Source organism: Papaver somniferum, chromosome 2, assembly GCF_003573695.1.
Source record: "Papaver somniferum cultivar HN1 chromosome 2, ASM357369v1, whole genome shotgun sequence".
In the NCBI taxonomy this organism is placed as follows: Eukaryota; Viridiplantae; Streptophyta; class Magnoliopsida; order Ranunculales; family Papaveraceae; genus Papaver; species Papaver somniferum.
Window position 1 is genome coordinate 157,949,103 of NC_039359.1, and position 24,543 is coordinate 157,973,645.

General features: G+C 38.6%; 3 protein-coding genes across 3 annotated transcripts; all 3 read left to right on the forward strand.

Annotated features, from left to right (window-relative positions):
* The first annotated feature begins 1,510 nt into the window (after positions 1-1,510).
* On the forward strand, positions 1,511-4,690 carry LOC113349547 (BTB/POZ domain and ankyrin repeat-containing protein NPR1-like). The gene is made up of 4 exons (XM_026593519.1): positions 1,511-2,138; positions 2,278-3,028; positions 3,423-3,623; positions 4,283-4,690. Exons 1-4 carry the CDS (start codon positions 1,581-1,583, stop codon positions 4,558-4,560), a joined length of 1,788 nt encoding a protein of 595 aa, XP_026449304.1. The 5' UTR covers positions 1,511-1,580; the 3' UTR covers positions 4,561-4,690.
* Positions 4,691-10,434: 5,744 nt separating this feature from the next.
* On the forward strand, positions 10,435-11,790 carry LOC113349548 (BTB/POZ domain and ankyrin repeat-containing protein NPR1-like). Its single transcript, XM_026593520.1, has 3 exons — positions 10,435-10,627; positions 10,899-11,078; positions 11,409-11,790. The coding sequence occupies exons 1-3, from the start codon at positions 10,573-10,575 to the stop codon at positions 11,588-11,590; spliced, it is 417 nt and encodes a 138-aa protein (XP_026449305.1). The 5' UTR covers positions 10,435-10,572; the 3' UTR covers positions 11,591-11,790.
* A 1,393-nt stretch (positions 11,791-13,183) lies between these two features.
* On the forward strand, positions 13,184-14,168 carry LOC113352328 (protein ENHANCED PSEUDOMONAS SUSCEPTIBILTY 1-like). Its single transcript, XM_026596161.1, has 3 exons — positions 13,184-13,283; positions 13,426-13,645; positions 13,736-14,168. The coding sequence occupies exons 1-3, from the start codon at positions 13,184-13,186 to the stop codon at positions 14,166-14,168; spliced, it is 753 nt and encodes a 250-aa protein (XP_026451946.1).
* Positions 14,169-24,543: the final 10,375 nt, after the last annotated feature.

Sequence of the window (24,543 nt, forward strand, 5' to 3'; positions counted from 1 at the left end):
CTGCCAAGGGAAAAAAGGGGAGAAAATAAGTCGCAACATTGGTTTTGCGCCTGAACTTACGGGCTAATAACCTTCACTGTGGAACAGGATCTCTCCCTATCTAATTCCTTGGCCTTTTTCAAGGGACAAAGCATAATACGAAACAAATATGGTCTCCAGTTTTTGAAAGACTCTATCAGTGACTATCTTCATGGAAACGAGATTTTTGTCTAAAGGAGGAAGATTAACTTTTGTTAAAACAGTCTCTCCGGTCTACCAGTTTACTTCTTATCATTGTTTCAAGCTCCTAAAACTGTTCTCCATATCTTGGAAAAGAAAAGGAAAAATTTTATATGGAGCAAGGCTGATGGTAGTCTGTGGAATGCACTGGGTGGCAAGAGAACAGTGCATCAAGCCAAAAGAGTTTGCTGGACTCAGCATCAACAATTTGTAAGTAATGAATGTTGCTTTACTCTCCAAATGGCTGGAAGGATTTTTGAATAGAAGTCAAACCTTGAGGCTAATGCTTTTGCTCATATATTTGCATTATCTCAATCCAGAAACTGCTTCTCTTCTGAGAGACCTATGTGGCTCAAACTGTTGGATTTCTGTTACCTGGAATTGTACATTGGTAATGTTTCAGGTTATTCTGTCTCTTTTCAAGCTTGCTTCAAAAAAAAGACGGGTCAATCAAGGATTATATTTCTTCTTCCTCTAAACAAAACTGGAATCTTAATGGAGATGAAGTCAATGTTCTATGCTCCTCCTTCCCGGTCATAGGTAATTCACCACCTATCTCTTCGGCTCAAGGCTTCTTCTTAGAGTTCTGGATTTACAGTTGGAGATTCTTATAATTGGTTTCTTAAAGAAAGGATGTTGATTTAACAAACTCTAACATGCCCGGTCAGAATGATTTGGCTATGGGGTTTAGCTTCAAGAGCATTGCTACAGATGACATTTGTGTTCTATGTCAGAACAACAAGGCAAGGGATTTCCTTTTCATTTGGGACCTCATTTTTCATTTTCTTTTTCTCTTAATTGTACATAATTTCCTTTTGATTGCTCACTGAGAGTGTATTACTCTTTGGCTGGCTTTCTTTCTTTGTAATTTCTCTTTTCTTTTTTAATACTTATCATAGTTCAAAAAGAAAACAATAATTATAAAAGAAACACAAAGTGGACAAACGAGATTTTGTGTTGACTCTCAATTCTGCGGTGAATCCGTTAACACTTCAGGATTTGAAATTTGGTGCTGTCTATTCTGCAATGGAGAAGTTTCAAAACCGCGTTCTCTACAGTTTAGATTCCCTTAGGCCTTAGGTAGGACCTCTACAATGCTTGACCATTCTTTGTTTACCAGCTTCAGCCATTTATTACCAGCAACTGTATTTAACTAACTTTTCTACTTTTTACTTTAAATAATCTCACCAACATTCACTACAACAAGAAATGTGACAAAATTTTTTTTACAGTTTTATAGTCACAATCATGGAGGACAACAGAGGTACAGAAGTCAAGAAATTTCCTCTTTTTCTCTGTCTTCTCCCTCTTGACTTCAAAGGAGACTTCTGTAGTCGGTACTCAATTTCATCACTAAATTCATGGAGTCTCCTTTCAATGATATCTTCATACACAACTTACATGAATTTGCACCAATGAATTCAGTTTCAGTCCTTTCAGATTCAAACAGTGGTGCAACTAGTTGTATGTCAAACGAAGGAACTTTTTCACAAGAGACCGCTCCTCCTTTTGTTACAGCTTTAACGCGTTTATCCGAAAATCTCGAATCCGTATTCGAAACATCCAAATTCAGTGACGCTGTAATCGTTGCATCTGATACTCATGAAATCCCAATCCATAGGTGTATCTTATCTGGTAGAAGTGTGTTTTTCAAGAACTTGTTTTCCAGTGTGAAAGGAAATGATGGGAAAGTTGTATTGAAAGATGTAGCTAAAGATTTCAAATTAGGATTTGATTCCTTGAATTTGGTTTTAGCTTATTTGTATAGTGGGAAAGTGAAAACTCTGCCTGTGGATGTTTGTGTCTGTGTTGATGAAGAATGTTTACATGTTGGGTGTAGACCTGTTGTTGATTTCATGGTTGAAGTGCTTTATGCCTCTTTTACATTTCAGATTTCGGAGCTCGTTACGCTTTTTCAGGTATAATCTATTCCGAGACCCTTTTCTTTTAGGTCCATTATGTTCCAATTCTATTGATTTTGTTTTCTTGATTGTATATTGCATCTTTGGGAGTAATTTTGATGTAACTAGACTTTTAATTCGACTTACTCCGTTGCAGCGGCGCCTGCTAGACATTATTAAGAAGGTGGGAGTAGATGATATACTAGTGATTTTGTCAGTTGCGAATTTGTGTGGAAGAGCATGTGAAAAATTAGCTATGTCATGTATTGAAATTGTTGTTCCGTCTGATGTTGATCTTGTAACTCTGGAGAAAGCATTGCCCCCTTGTGCTGTTAAGCAAATAATGGATAAGCGTATTTTAGGTAGTGGTTCACCTGACAGTAAAACCAATGATTTTCCGGATAAGCATGCCAGGACAATGTTTAAAGCCTTGGATTCGGATGATGTTGAATTGGTTGGGTTGTTACTCAAAGGAGGAAAGACAAGTCTAGATGAAGCAAACGCATTACATTATGCGGTAGCATATTGTGATGCAAAAATTACGAAAGAGCTTTTAGAGATGGGAATTGCTGATGTTAATCTTAGGAATCAACGGGGATACACTGTGTTACATGTAGCTGCAATGCGGAGGGAACCTGAGATTATAGCTTCTATCATTACAAAGGGTGCACGGTTAAATGATGTTGCACCATGTGGCAGAAAAGCACTTCAGATCTTGAAGAGGCTAACCAAATTGGTAGACTACCAGCGCTGCATAGAAGAAGGAAAAGATGCTCCCAAGGATCGTTTGTGCATTGAAATACTGGAGCAAGCAGAAAATGAAGCACCATTAGTAGGAGCTGCTTCTTATTCTCTTGCTAAAGCTGGAGAGGATCACCGTCAGAAATGGTCGGATCTAGAAAATAGAGGTGAGTTCTTTTCAAGTCCAGGTTTGTAGTCCACATGTTTTCCATTTCAATGATAATTTGCACCTTTTCCTTACTTGTCTTTCTTCGGAATTAGGATCCAGAAGATATGGAAATCATTTTGAAGCATTATTGTTCCAGGCTATGTTGTGTGAGGCAATAGGCGAAGCAAGGCACCAAACCCTTCGCCTCGCCTGGCGCCTAAAGTGACCACAAAAATTTATAAATTAAATAATGTCTCACATACTTATAAATTAAATAATGTCTCACATTTTTGCGCCTAAAGTGACCACAACATAGGTTCCAGGTGCAACCCCAAATAGCCTATCCTGCCATATCCTCTTTAAAACTTGATTTATACTTCTTCTGAATGATCTTGAACATGTTTCTCTCGCAGTTGCTATGGCACGTCTTTTATTTCCAAAGGAAGCGCAAGTTGCAATGCACATTGCAAAAGTGGATGGTACAAAGGAGTTCCCACTAACTGTCAATTGTGGATCATTGCCTGGCCATCGGATAGCACTTTCAAACTTAAACGAAGCACCTTTTATGATGGAAGATGCACATCATAAAAGAATAACAGCACTCTTGAAAACTGGTAAGTCACTTTATTCTACACTTGACTTGCACCCATCATCTTGAGGCTAGAATTGGTCCAATTATAAAATTTTAGGTGTTTGCTTTACGGATGAGGTTAGGTGGTAATTTTGTTCGAAATTAGGTCATTTTGAGACCCAATTGAAGCAAAATGACTCCAACCAAGGCTTAATTAGGGGTCAATCATGGTGAAAATTCCATTTCAGGGAATTGATACCTCAAAGCATTGATTCCTTCACAGCTTCTATTTTCATTTTGAGTACTCATTCTGGGATTGGTCAGTGTGTTGATATTTTCTTGTTTTCTTAGTGTTCATTTTGATTTCCTTTCTACATTGCATGTCTCTCTGAATGAATTTGTATCTTTCTGGAAAATTGGCCTACCCATCCTTGCTTGTGTCATTGCCATCCTTCTTGACTATGTTGTAAAAGGCGCCCTGGGCGTACGAGGCTCCCAGGGGCGCCAAAATATACCTGTTTCTGCAGTTTTCGAATTTTTCCTTGACGCCTAGGTGCTAGGCTTGGCGCCTCGCCTAGCACCTAATGCATATGGAACTAAATTGCATCCAGGGATAGCATGTTTCTTTCCTTGCATAGTTTATTGCTTTCGTTCTTAGGTAATCCGGTTTTATTAATTACACATTATCTTTCTGTTGGACAGTGGAATTTGGTAAGCGGTTCTTTCCTCGTTGTTCTAAAGCACTCGACAAGATTGTGGATGATGAAGACCTAATCGATCTTGCGTATCTTGGAAATGATATGGAAAATCCGGAGTCGCAACTAAGAAAGAGAAGGTACATAGAGATTGTAGAAGATTTAAAAATATCATTCAGGCAAGACAAAGTAGATTTGGAGAAATCCAGAGCCAATTCGCCATCTTCATCAACTAAGGGACTTTCTCAAACTAATGGCAAAGTCAAGTTTAGGAAGAGAACCTAAACAAACATAAGTTATAGTTTGTTAGTAAGAAACTCATGAAGTATTTTTGTTAGAAGCTGAAGTTTTAAGAAAGAAACTTGCTAAACTTGATTTAAGGCTTTTTAACTAATTAATATCCTTATTAATCGCATGCTAAGATACCTGCAAGCCAGAAGCCCTGGCAATTCAATCAAAGAAGGCAACCACATGAATACCATCTAGCTAGCACATATATAAGAGATGCTAATGCTTGACATAACATTAAAATTCATCATAGTTTATAAAAGATAAAGCAATTAATGGGATACGTATGATGTGTCCAACATATGAATTCGAGATATGCCGATAAGCTATTTGTGTTGGCACAATGCGGAAATGTGATGGGTTTATGGAAATGAATTTAGGAAGAGAGGTTGATTAATTGAAAGGTGAGGCTTATATTAATATGAAAATGAAAATATTACAAGAGGCTTGTGTAGCAACTTTGGCTTACACTAGTTGTTTACAAAGAGGCACTTTGGCTCTTACTCTAAACTCTAGCTCTCACTCTAACTCTTGTTTACTCATTTGAGTTTTTGATTGTTGTTGGATGATCCCAAATGAATCCATCCTATGCCTATTTATAGGCTTCATGACCAACTACTTATTTCTCTAGATAGTTCTATCTAGACTCTTCTTTACACCCTCAACTTAGATATTACAGGAAAATTCTAGAGAAAAGAATTCTCTAGATAATACTTGATGTAAAGAAGGCCTAGAAGATTCTAGTATTGAGCTTTACTTAGTGTAGATGATTATTTGGGCTTTACTTATCGGGTTTTCACAAATTATATTTTTTTAACACCCCCTCTTTATTTGTGATGTTAAGTTTTTCTCTAAAATGATTGAATTTATCCATCGTGACCGCTTTTGTGAAAATGTCCGCATTTTTTTCTTGCGTCGGACAGAATTGGAGCTCGATTTCCTTGTTCTCTACCAACTCTCTGATGAAGTGATGTCGTAGCTCTATATGCTTCGTCCGTCCGTGAAAGACTGGATTTTTTGTCATTGCAATTGTAGACATATTGTCACAGTAGATAGTCGTCGGCTGCTTTTGCCTTTGTTGTAGGTCGGTCATTATTCTTCTCAACCATACTGCTTCACATGCTGCACTTGTTGATGCTATGTACTCTGCTTCGGCTGAGATAGTGCCACCGTACTTTGTTTTTTAGAACTCCAAGAGATAACTTTTGTTCCCATACAGAAAACATAGCCTGATGTGCTCTTTCGGTCTTCAATAGAACCTGCCCAATCGCTATCTGTGAAGCCAATTAAATCATTATTTTTTCTCTTGTATACTTGATGCCAAAATCTTTTTTTCCCTTGATATATCGAAGAATTTTTTGCGGCTGCATAGTGTAACTTGCTTGGCTCGCTCATAAACCGAGAAACAATATTGGTGCATTGACGATGTCTGGCCTTGTATTTGTTAAGTAGATCAGTGAGCCGACTAGACTTCTGAATAAGGTTGGATCAACTTTTGTCGCTCCATCATTTTTTACCAATTTCTCATTGGTACCCATTGGAGTTGCAATTGGTTTGCAATCCATCATGTTGAACCTTTTCAGTAAGTCTTTGCATATTTTTCTTGGGAAATGAATATTTCTTCGGAGATTGTTTTACTTGAATCCCAAGAAAATATCGCATAAGTCCTAAGTCTGTCATCTCATATTCTTTCATCATCTCCTTCTTAAATTTTTCTGCCATCTTGTTTTGTACTGGCATAAATTAAATCATCATAGAGACAGACAATTAGAATCGTACCTTGTTTTTGATGTAGAGTGATGGCTCACTTGGACTTTTCTCAAATCCATTATCTCGGAAATACTTGTCGATTTTGTGTTCCATGCACGCGGTGCTTGCTTGAGACCATATAGTGCTTTGCGGAGACGATATACCATTTTTTCTTTTCCTTTTCGGATATATCCTTGAGGTTGTTCAACGTACACCTCTTCTTCAAGTTCTCCGTTTAGGAACGCCGACTTTACGTCCAATTGGTAGACTTTCATTTTGAGTTGATGCCAAAGCTAACACCATCCGGATTGTTTCCATGCGAGCGACTGGGGCGAATGTCTCGTTGTAGTCAATTCCTGGTTGCTGGGAATATCCTTTTGCAACTAGCCTTGCTTTGTGCTTTTGAATTGACCCATCTTCATTATATTTTGTCTTGTAGACCCATTTCAGACCAATTATTTCTTTATTGGCTGATTGACGAGCTCCCATGTCTTATTTTTCTCGATTACTCGCATTTCTTCGTCCATGGCGTTTCTCCATTTTTCTTCTTTTGCCGCTTCCTCATATTTTTGAGGTTCTAGTGCTATAAAAGCACAATTAGATACATTATAAATATCTCTTAGGGAACGCACCTTTCTAGGTGGGGCACTTGATTCAGATGACTTGGACTTTGTTGTGTTGGACTAGGAGATCTCGGGCTTGCTGGTGGAGAGTGTTTTCTTCTTGGTGTGACAGATCTGGCTCTTCTTCGATGAGTAGTGGAGACTCGTGGTTCTGGTTCATCATTCCAATCCCAAGATTTGAATTCATCAAAGATAACATCTCTTGATAATTACCAGTTCCTTTGTATCTTTAGAAGTCTATAGGCTTTAGACTCTCGCTGTATCCGATGAATATAGCTTTTCTCCTTTTTCATCGAACTTTTCTCTATGTTGGGATGGAATATGTGAGTATGCTACGCAACCAAAAATTCTGAAAGAAGTTACCTCGGGCTTTTTCTTATGCCACCTCGTATGGAGTTTTGTTGTGAACCGCTTTTGTTGGCGAGCGATTAAGGATGTAGACTGCTGTTGACTGCTTCCGCCCAGTAGGTGTTGGGTAGCTTCCTTGCTTTTAGCATACTGCGAGCCATTTCCACGATCGTACGATTTTTCCTTTCCGCGACGCCGTTTTGTTGTGGAGTGTATCGGACGGTGAGCTCCTTTTTAATTCCATTTTCTTTGCAGTAGTTGATAAACTCTTTTGAAGTAAATTCTCCACCACGGTCTGTACGGAAACTTTCAATTGATGGCCACTTTGCTTCTCTGCCAGCGCCTTGAATTCTAGGAATTTAGTGAATGCCTCGGATTTTGCTCGAGAATGTACACCCACATCATCCTGGTATAATCGTCCACGAATAGAAGAAAATATCTTCTGTTGTTGAGTGAAGTTGTTCTTGTCGGACCGCAGATATCAGCGTGCACCAATTCGAGGGGCCTTCTTGCTCTCCACGATGTTTGTAAATGGAAGTCTATGAAACTTCCCTAGAATACAACCTTCACATATTTTATCTCCACCGTGATATTGGGAAGACCAATTACCATGTTTGATTTTAGAACCTTTCAAGGATCTGTAGTTGAGATGCCCGTATCTCAATGCCATAGCTTGCTTCATCAATATGATTGGTACTCATTGCACAATTTTCAATTGATGGCATAGATAAGGAAAGACAAAATTTCCTGACATTTTTACTTTTGCCACCAATTGTTTATTAATTTTATCATAAATTGTGCATTCTCCGTCTTCGAAATGTAGTGAGTACCCTTTTCTTATAAGTTGTCCAACACTTAATAAATTTTGAGCTAGGCCAGGAACATAAAGAACATCAGATATGTATCGAGTTTTACCTGACTTGTACGTACGGATATGACTCCTCTTCCTTCAACATTCTGGAACTTTCCATCTCCGAGCTTGACGGTGGAATCTCTTGTTCCTCCAATTTTACGAAATATTCTTTGTTTCCTGTCATATGGCTGCTGCATCCGCTGTCGACGTACCATATACCTTGCTTCTTGTTGCGAGGTGAGGCAGGAATAAAATACTTGATTTTGAGAATTTTCTCGGAATAGTTGCTTCGTTAAGCCAACAATCTTTTCCATGTGATTTAATTTATCACATTTGGTGCACTTATATTTGCAATTTTCAGTTGCATGGCCAAACTTTTTGCAAACATTGCATCGGAGATTTGAGGAGTATTTTTTCCGTACCTTTGATTGTTGTTTCTGTAACCTCCTTTTCCTCTTCCACGCGGGTAGAAATTTTGGGCCCTTGATTTGATGTCGACCCTTTCTCGTGAGGTGATGTTGATGACGATCCCCCTCTGGAGCTTTCTTTTCTGGCTTCCGTATTTTTCTTTCACTGAAATTTATTTTTGTTTGAAACGCCTGCTCCAACGGTTGCTCCGCGAACCTATTTATCCTTTTCTCGTGCGCCTCGAGTGAACCCATTAATTTGTACCGAGAGAGTCGATAAATTTTTGACTCTTCAATGGCAGCGACGATGTGATCGAATTTGAACGGTAAGCTCCTTAAATCTTTTCTACAACTCTTTTATTTTCTATGGTATCTCCATAACTACTAATTTGATTTACTATACCAGTAACTCTTGAAAGAATTCTGGATAGTTTCATTTTCTTTCATAAGTAGATTATCAAAATCTCGCCATAAGTTTTGTAGTTTAATGGAGATTACCTTTTCTGATCCTTGGAATGCTACTTTGAGAATATTCCAGGCCTCCTCTGAAGTTTTCGCCACCGAAATTCGAGGAAAAATAGTTTTGCTTACCCCTTGTTGTAGAAATAGTAATGCTTTAGCATCTTCTTCTTTTCCTTATACTCCTTTTTCTCTGCGTCCGTCCATGACGATAGAGCTTCTGCCGACTCGGGTACTTATAACCATCTTCTAAAAATCCCATAGGTCTTGTGAAATGAATAATGTTTTCATTTGTAAACTCCAATAATCATAACTCTCACCATCAAAAATTGGAATTAGACTTTGGGCATAATTGAAACCTTGAATACTTTGGTTAATTGCCATGGATAGAGTATTAGGATTACTGGGTTAGGTTTGTTGGCGCAATGCGGAAATGTGATGGGTTTATGGAAATGAATTTAGGAAGAGAGGTTGGTTAATTGAAAGGTGAGGCTTATATTAATATGAAAATGAAAATATTACAAGAGGCTTGTGTAGCAACTTTGGCTTACACTAGTTGTTTACAAAGAGGCACTTTGGCTCTTACTCTAAACTCTAGCTCTCACTCTAACTCTTGTTTACTCACTTGAGTTTTCGATTGTTGTTGGATGATCCCAAATGAATCCATCCTATGCCTATTTATAGGATTCATGACCAACTACTTACTTCTCTAGATAGTTCTATCTAGACTCTTCTTTACACTCTCAACTTAGATATTACAGGAAAATTCTAGAGAAAAGAATTCTCTAGATAATAATACTTGATGTAAAGAAGGCCTAGAAGATTCTAGTATTGGGCTTTACTTAGTGTAGATGATTATTTGGGCTTTATTTATTGGGTTTTCACAAATTATTTTATTAACAATTTGAGCTACGTACGTACCTCTAACCAGCTCTCTCTTGAGCTTACTTCTTCTGAACACTCAAAAGGCTTTCGGTGAATGTTTCACTTGAGGAAGCTTTCTTCTTATAAGATTCCTGATTTCCTAAATCAGAGTTATGAATATATATCTAATGAGGTTTAATCTTTTTTTCGAAAAAAAAAAAAAAAAAAGAGCTGGTCATAAGTTATGGCTGATGGCTCCACGAGAAGGCGCATATTATGCATCATCTTTCTTCTTTGTGGACGTTATAATCACCCGTTTGAACCAAAAAAAGAAAAAAATGTACTCTAAAACGTACCACGTCCACAAACAAGTGAGGCGTTGGCCACAGTAAAAGTCATGAATGATCATGGTCAATTACAGTGTGTTCAGTAATGGGACACCCCCACTTGCTGAAAAGGAATAAATGTATATTATAAAAACAAATATGTGACATGCAAGTTTGTAAAGTAAAATAATACAAGGATTTTGGTTTTATATTTGAGGGATAGTGAAAGACAGCATGGGAGAAGTTGGCTTAGGTGGTGGTAGACCCTTCAAGCTCAAATATGTTCCTTCAAAAAATATCTCCCTCTCTCTCAATTATTCAAAAAGTCAACAAAGTCTCCATTAACACACACTTGAAGCTTCATACTTGTTTTTCTAGAAATGGATGAGAACGGGGATGATCTAGGGATGAAGCTATTGTTCCTTGAAAATAGAGGTGAGTTCTTCACTTATTCTTACCGTTTACCTTGTCTGATATTTAATTTGCATAATTTCTATGAAGTAGACAAATTTCAATTCAAATTATCATCCCAATTGTTTGTTCTTGTTAACAAAGTGAATTTTCCGAGAACATGGTGATCCTAGCGGTTTTTGAAGTCAATCTAATGGGTTGTTCTAGTTTCATAAGAGGTTGTGGTTTCAGTTTTTCTTAGACTCGCACTACACCTTGCTTGCTTTTGATCATTCCTTCATTTGTGTCTTTGCAGAAAGTCTAGCAAGATTTTTGTTCCCAAATGAAGCACAAGTTATAATGGGCATTGCAGAAGTCGATGACACTTTGAAGCTTCTCCCATTGTATGCCATGAGCTTGAACGAAACTCCATCATCTGTTTCTAAGGAGGAAGAAGTTGCTCTAATTCGTAGGATAACTACAATCTCAAAATCTGGTTTACATTTAGTAACACCTCATTTACATACATAAGATGTAAAATTCATGATAGGTTAGCAGATGAAACTTTTATTGCATGCAAAATAAATTCTTAAAAGCTCATGTGCCACACACAAGGCGTAAATTCCTTTGGGCTGGCTATTTAATCGTATTCTTGTACTGTATTCTTTGATAAGGCTTAATAAAAAATCTCTAGAATCATAGGATGGCCCTGCCGCCCAGGCCTGTGAATGGCTCTGCCTCTGTCCTCAGCTGAAAATAGGTATCTAGAATTATTAAGTTTGTGAAAATTTCATGTCAAACATAGCTGGATATTTATTTCTAACAGTTGAGCTTGGAAAGCGTTATTTTCCTCGGTGCAATGAAGTACTCGACAAAATAATGAACTCGGATGAATTATTAGAACTTGCTGGTTATAACTCTAACCTCCCTGAAGAGAGAGTAGTGAAGAGGAAGAAGTTCATGGAGCTAAAAGAGATGTTCGAAATGGCATTTAACCAAGACAAATAAGACACCATTTCAACTTGGTCGTCGAGTTCCATCTAAGATTCGTGCACCACAATAATGGATAAAGAAACCTTTCATATTATGTTGTCAACAGTCATCTATGTATGTTGTGTTGTTTTTATGTAAGGAGTGACCTATACGTACGTTAAATATAGACAAGTACCCTCCTTTATACAAAAACTAGCCAATACCGGCATGAATCATTTTCGTGTAACCCTTACTTTTAAAATTAAATACAGACCTGCCCCTGAGGCGAGGGAACCTTGCTCAAAGACAGGTAAGCGAGGTGCAAAAAGCAGGGGCAGAGCCACATTGAGAGGTGGGCGTTCCAATTTTTAGTCAGTTTTGCACCCTTAAAATGTGTAGATTGATAACTTGCCCATCCATTTCTCGAATTCTGGCTTTGCCTCCAGAGCATGTGAGGCTCAGGTATTTATTTGAAGAATCAATCAATAATAGCGATCTTAGTGATTGAGTAATAAACTAAATTGAGAAGTGATAGACACACCGAGGCCTACACCGTTATTTGTCCCGTGAGGGGAATGGATGGAAGAGATTAAAACTTCTCAACATCAAGATTAGTAATGGGCAGGATGGGACCCATTTCTGTTTCACGCAATTCCCACGGTACAAAACACGGTGTGTTCTTTTCGGTGCGTTTATATTTCTCGAACTAAATCAAGGTGAAGTCACAGTGATTAATCACAGCTAGTCTTAGACAAGACAGTACACACACGGTTTATGTCCGATAAATAAATAAATAAATGTATGAAAAAAACCACCTGCTGGACAAAGATTTGAAGAATACATGGAGTTTATTCTTAGTTGCTTGCACAAATTAAAGAGCTCGACTGTTTTTGTTCCAAGCATGTTTACGAGGAGATGGATAGAGTTCTTTTGAATCTTCGGATATCATACCCAACTCATTGGACAAAGATTTGAAGAATATATGACCAAGTAGGAAATATGCACACAAAATTCCAAATCTCCAAATAAGAAAAAGAAAAAAAAAATCATCTCTCCATCACAATTTCGCATCTTATACCTCAGCATGTGGTCGACCAAATCCACTAATCTCTGATTTGCCAACCTTAATTATTTTGTAAACTTTAAGGAAGTGTCCTCTCTACCTAAACAACAAGTGATTAACAGACTAAACTTTAAGAGTGTTGTGTTTAGAAAATCGAGACGACGAGACCACACCTTTTTTCTTGAATTTCAATAATTTTCATCTTCATATTTAATTTACTTTTTCTGTATCAAATCTTTAAGTTTTTGAAGCATTTCTAGTTCGATAGCCCAGAGAATGAGTTCAATCGACGTTCGTCGTGTTTCTACAACTAATGTCACCAGCGAGTTACATCGATCAACAAGCCTCCGGCACATACAAACGGATAGATTTGAATCCCATGGATCTATTATTTCTAAACGATACATATATGCAAAGGGGCTTTCTCTTCACTAAGCAACATGAAGAAGGAACAAACGATGAGTGTTTTAACGACAAGATTAGTCATCTTAAAACTTCTTCTTTATCACGTACCCTTGATCATTTCTTTCCACTAGCCGGTCGCCTTGGAATCGAAAAACATGAAGATGGCAATATGGTCTCCGTCTATATCAACTGCAGCAACTTTGAAGGTGCAGAACATATGTTCCTCAAGCCATAATAGATCGATTGTTTTTGCTCACTGGGGTTAGAAACTGCCAAGGTCAGTCGCATCCGTTACTTTCAATTCAAGTAACTGAATTAACCAACGGCATCTTTATAGTGTGCAGTGCGAACCATTGTGTATGTGATGGTACATCATTTTGGCAATTTATTAATTCATGGTCAGAGATCACCAGTTCTTTCGGTTATCATACTTCACTTCCTTGTCCGGTTTTTGAGCGTTGGTTTATCAACAAAACAGATTGCCCTCTCCGTCAACACCTCTCTTCCGTTGATAAATCACTGGCGACAACTAGTACTAATGAAGTTCCGCCGCTTGACGGTCTTGTAGAGAGGTGTTTCCATTTCACTAAGCCGAACATTGCAGCATTAAAAGAGAGGGCGAGGTTAGAAATCATTTCGGAAACAAAACAAAACAAAACATGGTAATCTCTTCATTACAAACAATATTAGCTTTTGTTTGGACAGCACTCTAGGAGCTGTTTGAGTGATAATTGGAATGGAAGTCGAGAGCTTAAAATTAAGATACTGATGAATAGCAGAACTAAGTTGATTCCACCATCGCCTGAAACATACTTTGGCAACTCAATAGCAACCGGGATTGTAACTCTGAAGGAGGGTGAGCTGGTCAAGAGGCCGGGATTCGGTTTCCTGGCCTCAATGTTGAATGAGGCGGTTAAATCCAACAATTATGAAAAGAGTAGAAGTTTTACTGAATCATGGATAGAGAAACATTTAACGTCGAGTCCTGGTGGCTGTACAAGAATTATCGGCAATAGATTTTTGGCTAGGAGTTCCCAGTGGTTCAATATGTATGGAAACAATTTCGGTTGGGGACGATCTAGTGCTATAAAGATCGGTGCAAATGACAAATCTTATGGAAGAACTTGTGAACACATAAATCTCTAAGCCATCCACGTGTTCACAAACAATATTCGCATACATTCTAATTCTGAAATTGTACGTCGTATATGTAAATGGGATGATTATATCGATTCATCGACTCTAAGCCTTCGAGCTTATCATTGTCTAGTCGAATATTATCATAAATAATGTTTGTGTAAAGGGGTAAACAGAGAATCAAATATAAATGTAAAGCACATGGCGTTCAATGCTGAATGTAGAGTGCTGAAATGTAAATAAGACAAAGATTTACGTGGTTCGGCACTAAGGCCTACATCCACGAGGCTGGTGTTTCACTATGTATTGAATGATTACAAAGATAGTCGAATGACTTTAGAGTACACATAGGTCTGCGGAAGTAGGGGGATCACTTACTCTTCCTATTTCTCTCTCCTATATTCTCTTATATTTTCTCTGGATTGGTCGACCCCTTCTCTCTTAGTGGAGAGGGGTATTTATAGGGTTGGAACGTGGGTCCTACTTCTGAGGTGTCGTTGCAACCTTATCTTCTTGTGCTTTGTGCCCATTACGTAGAGGTTTTCGGCATATGTTGCGGTCTAAGCTTGAATACGAAGGGTTATCCTGGCTTATTCCACGAGCTGATTGACACGTGTATATTTCTTGGTATTTAATGCGGGTAGACGGACGTCCGCTCGTGTCAGACAAGTGTCTCTTAGTCTGGTCACATCTGCGTCAGTCAAACTCTCTCTCAGCCGTTGATCTGGGATCTTCTTTGGGATTGGATGTACTAACACCCAAGGGGTATTATCTGGTGCTCCTCTTTGCCATCATACCCCTGTGATCCTCTGTCCCTAACCGTCAGATCTGCTGACCGGTGACATTTTCTGACGAGATGCTCCTTTAGGTTATGACGTCTTGTTATCTCGCTTTGCATGCCTTCCACGTGTCTCTTCATGTACACGTGGTGGATGATGAAAGGTGTACATACAATTTTCCCCTCTTCTTCTGACTTGGGCGTATTTTGCAATTTAGAAGAAGAAAGGTCGTCAAACACGTTTTATCTCTCCTGAAATAACTTCCCCTATAAGTACGGGCACGTTTCCCACTTTTGCATTAATTTTCCCCATAACTGCTCCTTGGCACGAGGGACATTTATTGTCTTCTCTAACTTTATAAATAGGAAAGAGAATGTGAAAAAAACTTTTATCCTCTTCTTGTCAGTGTTCATCTTTTCTTTGTTTTCTATTCTTGTTCTTTAGTCATTTATTATCGTCGTTCTTGTGAGGAAGGTAACAACATTCAATTTTCTGTCTCTTTCGCTCTTGACTGCTGCTGCCCCTGTATCAAAGATAACTTGCTTTTGATATCTCTGATCCTTCTATCTTCGACTGTGGTTGGTGATTGTCGTCCTCTTTTATACAGGTATGGGGTTTTTCATTAGCTGCTCATCATTGATTTACCTATTTGTCTATCCGTTTGTCTCCTGCTGCTGTATTCTTGGCTTTGTGATGAAGGACACACATGTCTAAGCATATATGCTTGCCCCTGTTCTTTGTTACAAAGTATGTGAATCTGTATCTAAGTATTATCCCTGGAGTCTGATGGGGTATTTCTGGTTATTTTTAGTTTTTAGGGTTTTTGATGTTAATCCGGATGAACCACCAATTATGAGCTTTTTGATCTTTAGTGATCTCCTCGTATTCTTCTCTAAACTATTTTTTTTTTGTGTGTTTCCTTGTAGATATGTCTGATCGTCCGCGGGCTCCTTACCAAACCCCGCCGTCTAGTCCGCCAAGATCCCCTCCGCGTCGAGATTCTGACAGATCTCCACTTGGGGAAGGTTCTTATGAGTCTTCGCAATCAGATCCTTGGGGTCATGGGGTTTCATCTTCCTCTGGTGCGAAGGCTTTGCCTACTAAGAAAGGGGATTTGCCGAAAGGTCCTTCTGGGTCTAGGTATGCTGTTAACCGCGCCCCTTCTCATCCTCTTGAAGATTCTAGGAGTACGCAGGCTCCTCCTCGTTATGACTCTAGGAGTACGCGGGCTCCTCCTCCTCGTAATGAAACATTGGATGTTCCGCCCCTTCGTTCAATGGCTCCTCCTTCAGTGCCTCTGCAGAAATCTTTGCCGCCTCCTCCAACGGTTTCTTTCAAAGGGAAGTACTCCAAGGGTACTATGTCGAGAGCTGATCCGTCTAAAAATCTTCCTTCTAAAAGGAAAGCTTCGGAATTGAGTCCTACTTCAGATTCCGCAGACGAAGAAGAAACTTCCCCCGTGATACTCAGCGTCTCTGTTGGTAAGAAGAAGGTCGGTTTCAAGCATATTGATCTTGAGATGTTCAAGGAAAAACATGAGCTTCAATATTTTGAGGTTCGCTTCTATGCCCCTGACGATGATATCACTTACGAGCTCCTTGCTAAGTATCAGTTTGATGAGTTTCATCTGTTGACTACGGTTGGAGCCTTCGAGGCGGGTCTTATGTTGCCCTTATATAAGTCGGGTGACTCCTTTTATTATGACGTGCTGGCTAGTCACGAAGGATCTTCCACAAACACTCATAATCGTTTCGTGTCATAACTGTCTGGGAATTATCTTCGTGCACTGAAGGAATTCTCCTCTCTACCTAACCATCTAATCTAATTCAACGGTTAACAGAGACTAATGGTTTTTAAGAGTGTTTCTGTCGACCATTTTTCTCTTCATATTTACTTGTTGTGTCAAATCTTTAAGTTTTTGAAGCAGTTCTAGTTAACCAGCCCTAAGTAAAAGATCAGAGAATGAGTTCCGTCGACGTTCGTCTTGTCTCTGCAACTAATGTCCGGCCAGCGAGTTACATCGATCAACAGGCATCCGACACATACAAACGGATTGATTTGAATCCCGTGGACCTATTATTTCTGAACGATACATATATGCAAAGGGGCTTTCTCTTCGTTAAGCAACATGATGAAGAAAATGTTAAGGATACAACTATCCTCACTCATTCAAAGCAGTAACTACAGCTATATCCTTCTAAGCTATAACTGTCATATTATGTCGACATTCTAATGTCTGTCAATCTTGTATTTTTGGTATACAATCTTACAATATCTTCTGTAATAATAGCCGTATACGACTCTTTATATTGAATGAGAATCCACAATATCAAGTGTGGAATATTTCACCAAAACATCTTGTCCTAGCTTGGTATCGAGTCTAAAGATCCAAAACTCACGCTTCTTTTCTTTCACCATGGCTGAAACTTCAACACTTCATCAAATACACATCAACCATCTGATCAGTGTCAAACTCAATGACAACAACTATCTCCTATGGGTGACACAATTCAAACCTCTTCTCAAAGGTTACAAATTTACAAGGTTTTGTTGATGGTACAATGGAAAAACCAGCAAAAACCATACCTGCTACTGAAGAAGGTGCACAACCAACTCCTAATCCTACTTATGCAAAATATGAGGAGCAAGACCAAATATTTTTAGGGTGGATTCTTTCCTCTTTATCTGAAGGTGTATTAGGTCGAGTTGCAGATCTCACAACACACAAGATGTATGAGAAGCCCTTCAAAGGAGATATGCACCAAAAACCAAAGCTCATCAAATGAACCTGAAAAGACAACTACACAGTCTTCGCAAAGGTAGCAACTCAATGAAAGATTATTTCTCGAAAACTAAGCAACTTTTTGATGCCCTTGCAGCATCTCGAAAACCTCTCTGAAGTTGATATGCAGGAATCAATTCTAGCTGGACTAGATCAGCCTTATGACTCCATTGTCAAAACCGTAAGCACTGTCTACAAGATCGACATGGATACTTTTCAAGCTCATCTACTTTCATTAGATCTCCGTCTTGAAAAACAGTTAGTCGTATTGCAACAACCGCTAGCCAATGTTGCTGCCTCATCAGCCTAGAAACATGTATCAAGGTGAAGGTCCTTGTGAGATCTGCAAACGCAAGAATCATGATGCTTGATTCTGCTGGTTTCGTAACAAAGTGGACAACAACAACAACAAACAACCATCTGCATACTTGGCTCTCCCTGGTGGTCTTGCTGATAACAACTGGGTGACTGATACAGGTGCAACTCATCACCTGACTGTAAATCTAAACAATCTCAACATTCGGCATGAGTACGATGGAACTGAACAAGTGCGCAAAGGATATGGTGAGGCTCTCCATATCGAAAATATTGGTAATGCCTCCTTTTCTCATAATAACAGATCCTTTCAGTTAAACAATATTCTCCATGTCCCTCAAATAAAGATCAACTTACTTTCGGTCTCTAAATTCTGCAAAGATAATAACGTTTTCTTTGAATTCTATGCAACTTATTTTTTTGTGAAGGAAATCCAGTCGGGGACAACCTTGTTGCAAGGAAGACTTAAGAATGGGCTCTATGTATTTGATGTTGTTCGAGAGATTCGACATACAACACCAACTGCTCTACTATCCAATACAGTCCCTCTATGGCATCAAAGATTGGGTCACCCAATGCTTCGCACTGTTTTTAGGATGATTAAAAATCTTTTCCTTCCTGTTTCAAATAAGAAGTTTGATTATTGTCACTCTTTTCATATGAGCAAGAGTCATAAACTTCCATTTCCTACTAGTAGTACAATTATTGATGAACCGTTGAGTTTAATTGTTGTTGATTTACGGGTTTCACCACATGTTTCAAAAGATGGTTTTAGATATTATCTGCTTCTTCTATATGTTTACTCACACTATACTTAGATTTATCCATTAGTTAGAAAATCAGATGCCTTTCCCATCTTTATTCAATTCAAAAAGCTGATAGAAAATCAAACATATCATAAACTCAAGGTTTTAAAATCTGACAATGGTGGAGAGTTTAGGAAGTCTACTTCTTTCCTTAATAATTCTGGTGTTATACATAGATTTTCATGTCCTCACACATCTGCTCAAAATGGCATTGCTGAAAGACGCATTAGACATATCACTGAGTCTGGATTAGCTCTCTTGTTTCATGCCTCCATGCCAAAATCATACTGGGTAGAAGCTTTCTCAATTGCATGTTATCTTATTAACAGACTACCTACATCCCAACATTAAGCTAAATCTCCACTCCAACTCCTATACAACAAAAAACCTGACTGCTCCTTTCTAAAGGTTTTTGGATGTCTATGTTACCCATGACTTCGCCCATATGTCTCTAATAAGCTTGAACCAAGATCGCTACCATGTGTATTCATTGGTTACACTGGTGCGCACAAAGGATATCTATGTTTACATGTACCTACAGGAAGGTTGTATATCTCTCGACACGTCAAGTTCGTAGAAACAAGCTTCCCATTTGCTGCCAAGCAACAGGTATGTATCACTAAACCCATTTCCAGGCCATCCACAAAATATTTGCATCACCCAATTTTTCTAAGTCATCTCATGAGAATATTGTTTCTCAACCATCCTCTCCTCTGCCACATATTCCATCAATGTCGCCTGGTATTGATATTTTGCACTCACCACCTCTATCTCCAAATATGGATAACGTGCAGCCAACTTTAAACACAAGAGCACCATAATTTACTACATCAATCCCTTTTGCAGACACAACCACTTCAGAAACACCACAACCATCTATGTTGCAGTCGGCTCTATTAGCTCCACCAGCTCCACCTGCACCACCTACACAACATCATATGATCACTAGATCTAGACATGGGATCAAAAAACCAGTCAACAAGCTTTGTCTTACAACAACAAAGTATCCACTTGCAGAGACATCACTCACCACTCCATCGTCTTATACAGAAGCATCGAAAAATCCAATATGGATACCTCCCATGGATGATGAGATTAATGATCATATTCGTAATGGTACGTGGAGCTACATACCACATGAACCATGGATGAATTTGATTGGCTCGAAATGGGTTTTTAAGGTTGAACAGAAAGCAGATGGTACAATTGACAGACCAAAAGCTCGACTAGTAGCTAAAGGCTTCAATCAAAGAGAAGTTTTTGATTATGATGAAACCTTCAGTCCTGTGATTAAACCAAGCACTATCAGACTTGTCTTGTCCATTGTTGTGGAAAATGGTTGGTCCTTGCGACAATTAGATGTTCAGAATGCTTTCCTGCATGGTATTCTGACAGAAGATGTTTATATGAAGCAGCCAGTTGGTTATATCCATCCTGACTTTCCAATTCACGTTTGCAAATTGAACAAGTTAATCTACGGCCTCAAGCAAGCTCCATGCACTTGGTTTTCAAGGCTTAGCACGTACCTAGTTGATCTGGGTTTCAAAGGATCTGTTGCAGACAATTCACTATTTATCAAGAAGAATTCAGATGGAGTAATTTATGTTTTAATATATGTTGATGACATTATCATCACAGGTTCCAATTATTCTCTTATTACAAACCTAATATCTGCTCTGAATTCTGTTTTTCAATCAAAGATTTAGGTGACCTCAGCTACTTCTTGGGGATAGAAGTTATTAAGCAAAAAGATTCAGTTTTGTTGAGTCAACAAAAATACATCACTGATCTTCTTAAACGGACCAAGATGGATGCTGCAGAACCAGTTGCTACTCCCTTGGCTGTGAACACTAAAATCAGCAGATTGGGTACAAAATACTTGATGATCCAACGCTTTATAGAAGTGTCTGTGGAGCATTGCAGTATCTACATCTCAGTCGACCTGATATTGATGTCGCAGTAAAAAAAGTGTGCCAGTTCATGCAAGACCCCTACATCGAGCATTGGGATCTAATCAAATGCATACTCAGGTATCTCAAACAAACAGTTCAACATGGTTTGCTTTTGCGAAAATATTCAGATATCAGTCTTCATGCCTACTCTGACTCTGATTGGGCTAGAAGTCTCGATGATCTCCGATACACTAGTGGATACTACATCTATTTTGGTAACAATCTTGTATCTTGGAGCGCAAAGAAACAGAAAACTGTTTCTAAGTCGAGCATTGAAGCAGACTATAGAGGCATAACCATAGCAGCTTCTGAACTAATCTGGCTCCAATCCTTGCTAAAAGAACTTGGTGTTGAAATAAGAGCTCCGTCAATCTGGTGTGACAATTTAGGGGCTACATATATCACTGCCAATCCAGTTTTTCATGCTCGTATGAAGCACATAGAAATTGATTATCACTTTGTGCGTGAAAGAGTAACAAACAAGCAGCTTCTGGTACGGTTCATCTCGACTAAAGACCAAGTTGCTGACATCTTCACCAAGGGTTTGTCAGTACCAAGGTTTCTTTATCTCAGTAACAAGTTGAACATTCAACAATTCATATTCAACTTGAGGGAGGATGTTAAGGATACAACTGTCCTCACTCATTCAAAGCAGTAACTACAGTTGTATCCTTCTAAGTTATAGCTGTCATATTATGTCGACATTCTAATGTCTGTCAATCTTGTATTTTTGGTATACAATCTTGCAGTATCTTCTGTAATAATAGTCGTATACGGATCTTTATATTGAATGAGAATCCACAATATCAAGTGTGAAACACTTCACCAAAACATCTTGTCCTAGCTGAAAATAGTGTCAATGACAAGATTAGTCATCTTAAAACTTCTTTGTCACGCACCCTTGATCATTTCTTTCCACTAGCCGGTCTCCTTGGAATCGAAAAACATGAAGATGGTTAGATGATCTCCGTCTATATCAACTGCAGCAACTTTGAAGGTGCAGAATTTGTCCATGCCGCTGCAGACATATCCGTGGAGGACATCCTCTCCCCGACGTATTTTCCTCAAACCATAATAGATCGATTGTTTTTGCTAACTGGGGTAAGAAACTGCTAAGGTCAGTCGCATCCGTTACTTTCAATTCAAGTAACTGAATTAACCAACGGCATCTTTATAGGGTGCAGTGCGAACCATTGTGTATGTGATGGTACATCATTTTGGCAATTTATTAATTCATGGTCAGAGATCACCAATTCTTCCGGTTATCATACTTCACTTCCTTGTCCGGTTTTTGAGCGTTGGTTTATCAACAAAACAGATTGCCCTCTCCGTCAACACCTCTCTTCCGTTGACAAATCACTGGCGACAACTAGTACTAATGAAGTTCCGCCGCTTGACGGTCTTGTAGAGAGGTGTTTCCATTTCACTAAGCCGAACATTGCAGCATTAAAAGAGAGGGCGAGTTTAGAAATTAAGATACTGATGAATAGAAGAACTAAGTTGATTTCACCATCGCCTGAAACATACTTTGGCAACTCAATAGCAACCGGGATTGTAACTTTGAAGGAGGGTGAGCTGGTCAAGAGGCCGGGATTCGGTTTCCTGGCTTCAATGTTGAATGAGGCGGTTAAATCCAACAATTATGAAAAGAGTAGAAGTTTTACCGAATCATGGATAGAGAAATCTTTAATGTCGAGTCCTGGTGGCTATACAGGAATTTTCGGCAATGGATTTTTTGGCTAGGAGTTCCCAGTGGTTCAACATGTATGGAAACAATTTCGGTTGGGGACGACCTATTGCTGTGAAGACCGGTGCAAATGGCAAATCTTATGGAATAACTACTGTCAGTCCAGGACCAGTTGAAGGATGTGTTGACATTGAAATTTGCCTTCCGATACAAGTTTTTAAGGCTATGGAGAATGATGCTGAATTCATGGAAGCCTTTTCATCCTGACCATTTTCTTCTAAGTTCAATATTACTATTGCGGTGAGCTTTCGCAGTTTAAACCCAGTGCATCCCTAGTCTAGCGCTACAGGATGGTAACAAGACAAGAAAGCTAGTGTTGTGCATCCCTAGTCTAGCGCTAATGTATGTTGCTTAAGGTAAACCTAAGAAAAAAAGAACATTTGTATTCCAAATTCCGGATTGGTATATTCGATCTCATGTTGTTGTTAGTAGTATTATTGTTATAATTTGTTATGAAAATATGTATTGTTCACCTGCTCTTGGCCAACTGAGACCGCATAGTGCAGTCGATATTGACTTCGGATCAAAAGGTCGTGGGTTCGACTACCACTGTGGTCGCAACATTTTCCTTGTGTTGATGTTTTTTTATCCATTAATTGCATCCTTTTGAAACCGATTCCATCACTTGCAAGGACCTAATTAAGCAACACCACGACACAAACCATCTCCAATTACTTATGAAGCTAAAACGCTTGAAACCCCACATTTAGGTCAGATTTTCCATGCTTTTGACATCTCTGGACATGTTCTTATTTTTATTACATTACTGAGTGTAGTTTTGCACCTTCCTCTCTATTCTTAAAGTTCAGTAGCTAGTGAGACGGTGAGGCATTATTACCCAAGGCAAAGGTCGATGGTTCTTTTGGTATTTTTCCCTAAATTCTTCGCGCTCTCATAAAATATTGCAGAACTAATACAGTTTATACTAGCTTTGAGAATTGAAGAAAGAAAACAAAAGTGAAATTGGGGCATAAATCCATTAAGCGGTCATTTGTTAAGAAGTAATGTGCTGCAGGAAAAAGCAATGATATTTGGCAAATCTTACATTATGCGGTTTGCTGGGTCTCATAGAAGGAAAGGAATGTAAGAGTTTTTGGAGATTGACACAAGAGTGTGCAAGAAAACATTGACTTGGTTAAGCAACTTGGAAAGGAATTGATGGTCTTATGGTCTTGCGACAACGATACTTTTAAGCATGTTGATCCTAATTTAATTTGGAGTAATTGGGACACCCTAATGTATATGTAGCCTTCTCTATAAAATCTTGGTTTGATCTTTGGTTTTTCTTTTTTTCTTCTTAATATAATCTTTCATCGGAAAAAAAAACTATATATATATATATATATATATATATATATATATATCTTGGAAGATGAGAATATGCAAACCCGATCGAATTTGTAATATACACACAAGTTTCTAGCTATAAGTGTGAGAAGTTAGTATAACTAAAAATATGGTAGCAGTCTGACATAGTTTTTTTTTTTTTTGCTAAGAAAACACCCTAACTTCATTAACTTAAAAGAGAAATACAAACATTCAACAAGGGTTCCCTCCTGACCAAATTGTCTAAAAGAGAAGGAAAAGAGACCCAAACATCTTTAATACAATACTTCCTAGCTCGAGATGCAAGCCGACCTGCCAGTTTGTTTTTAGAACGATTAATATAAACAACCCTATAGTTATTACTACTTAAGAGAAGTGATCTGCAGTCCACCAAAATATCTTTGCATCTCCACTCAACAATGTCGCCGCCTCCATTGACAAAATATACTACTTGAAGGAAGTCACTGATGAAAACGACCTTGGAAATTTTAATCTCTAAAGCCCATGTGATAACCAAAAAAAGGGCAGTAGCCTCAGCACCAACAGCTTCTGAAACCAGTCCAAAGTCCGAACGAGATTGAATTATTGTTCCTGCATTATCACACAGAATCATACCAACACCCATGTTAAAATTCTTGAAAGAGCCATCAACAAAAAGACAATGATCCACAAGCTCG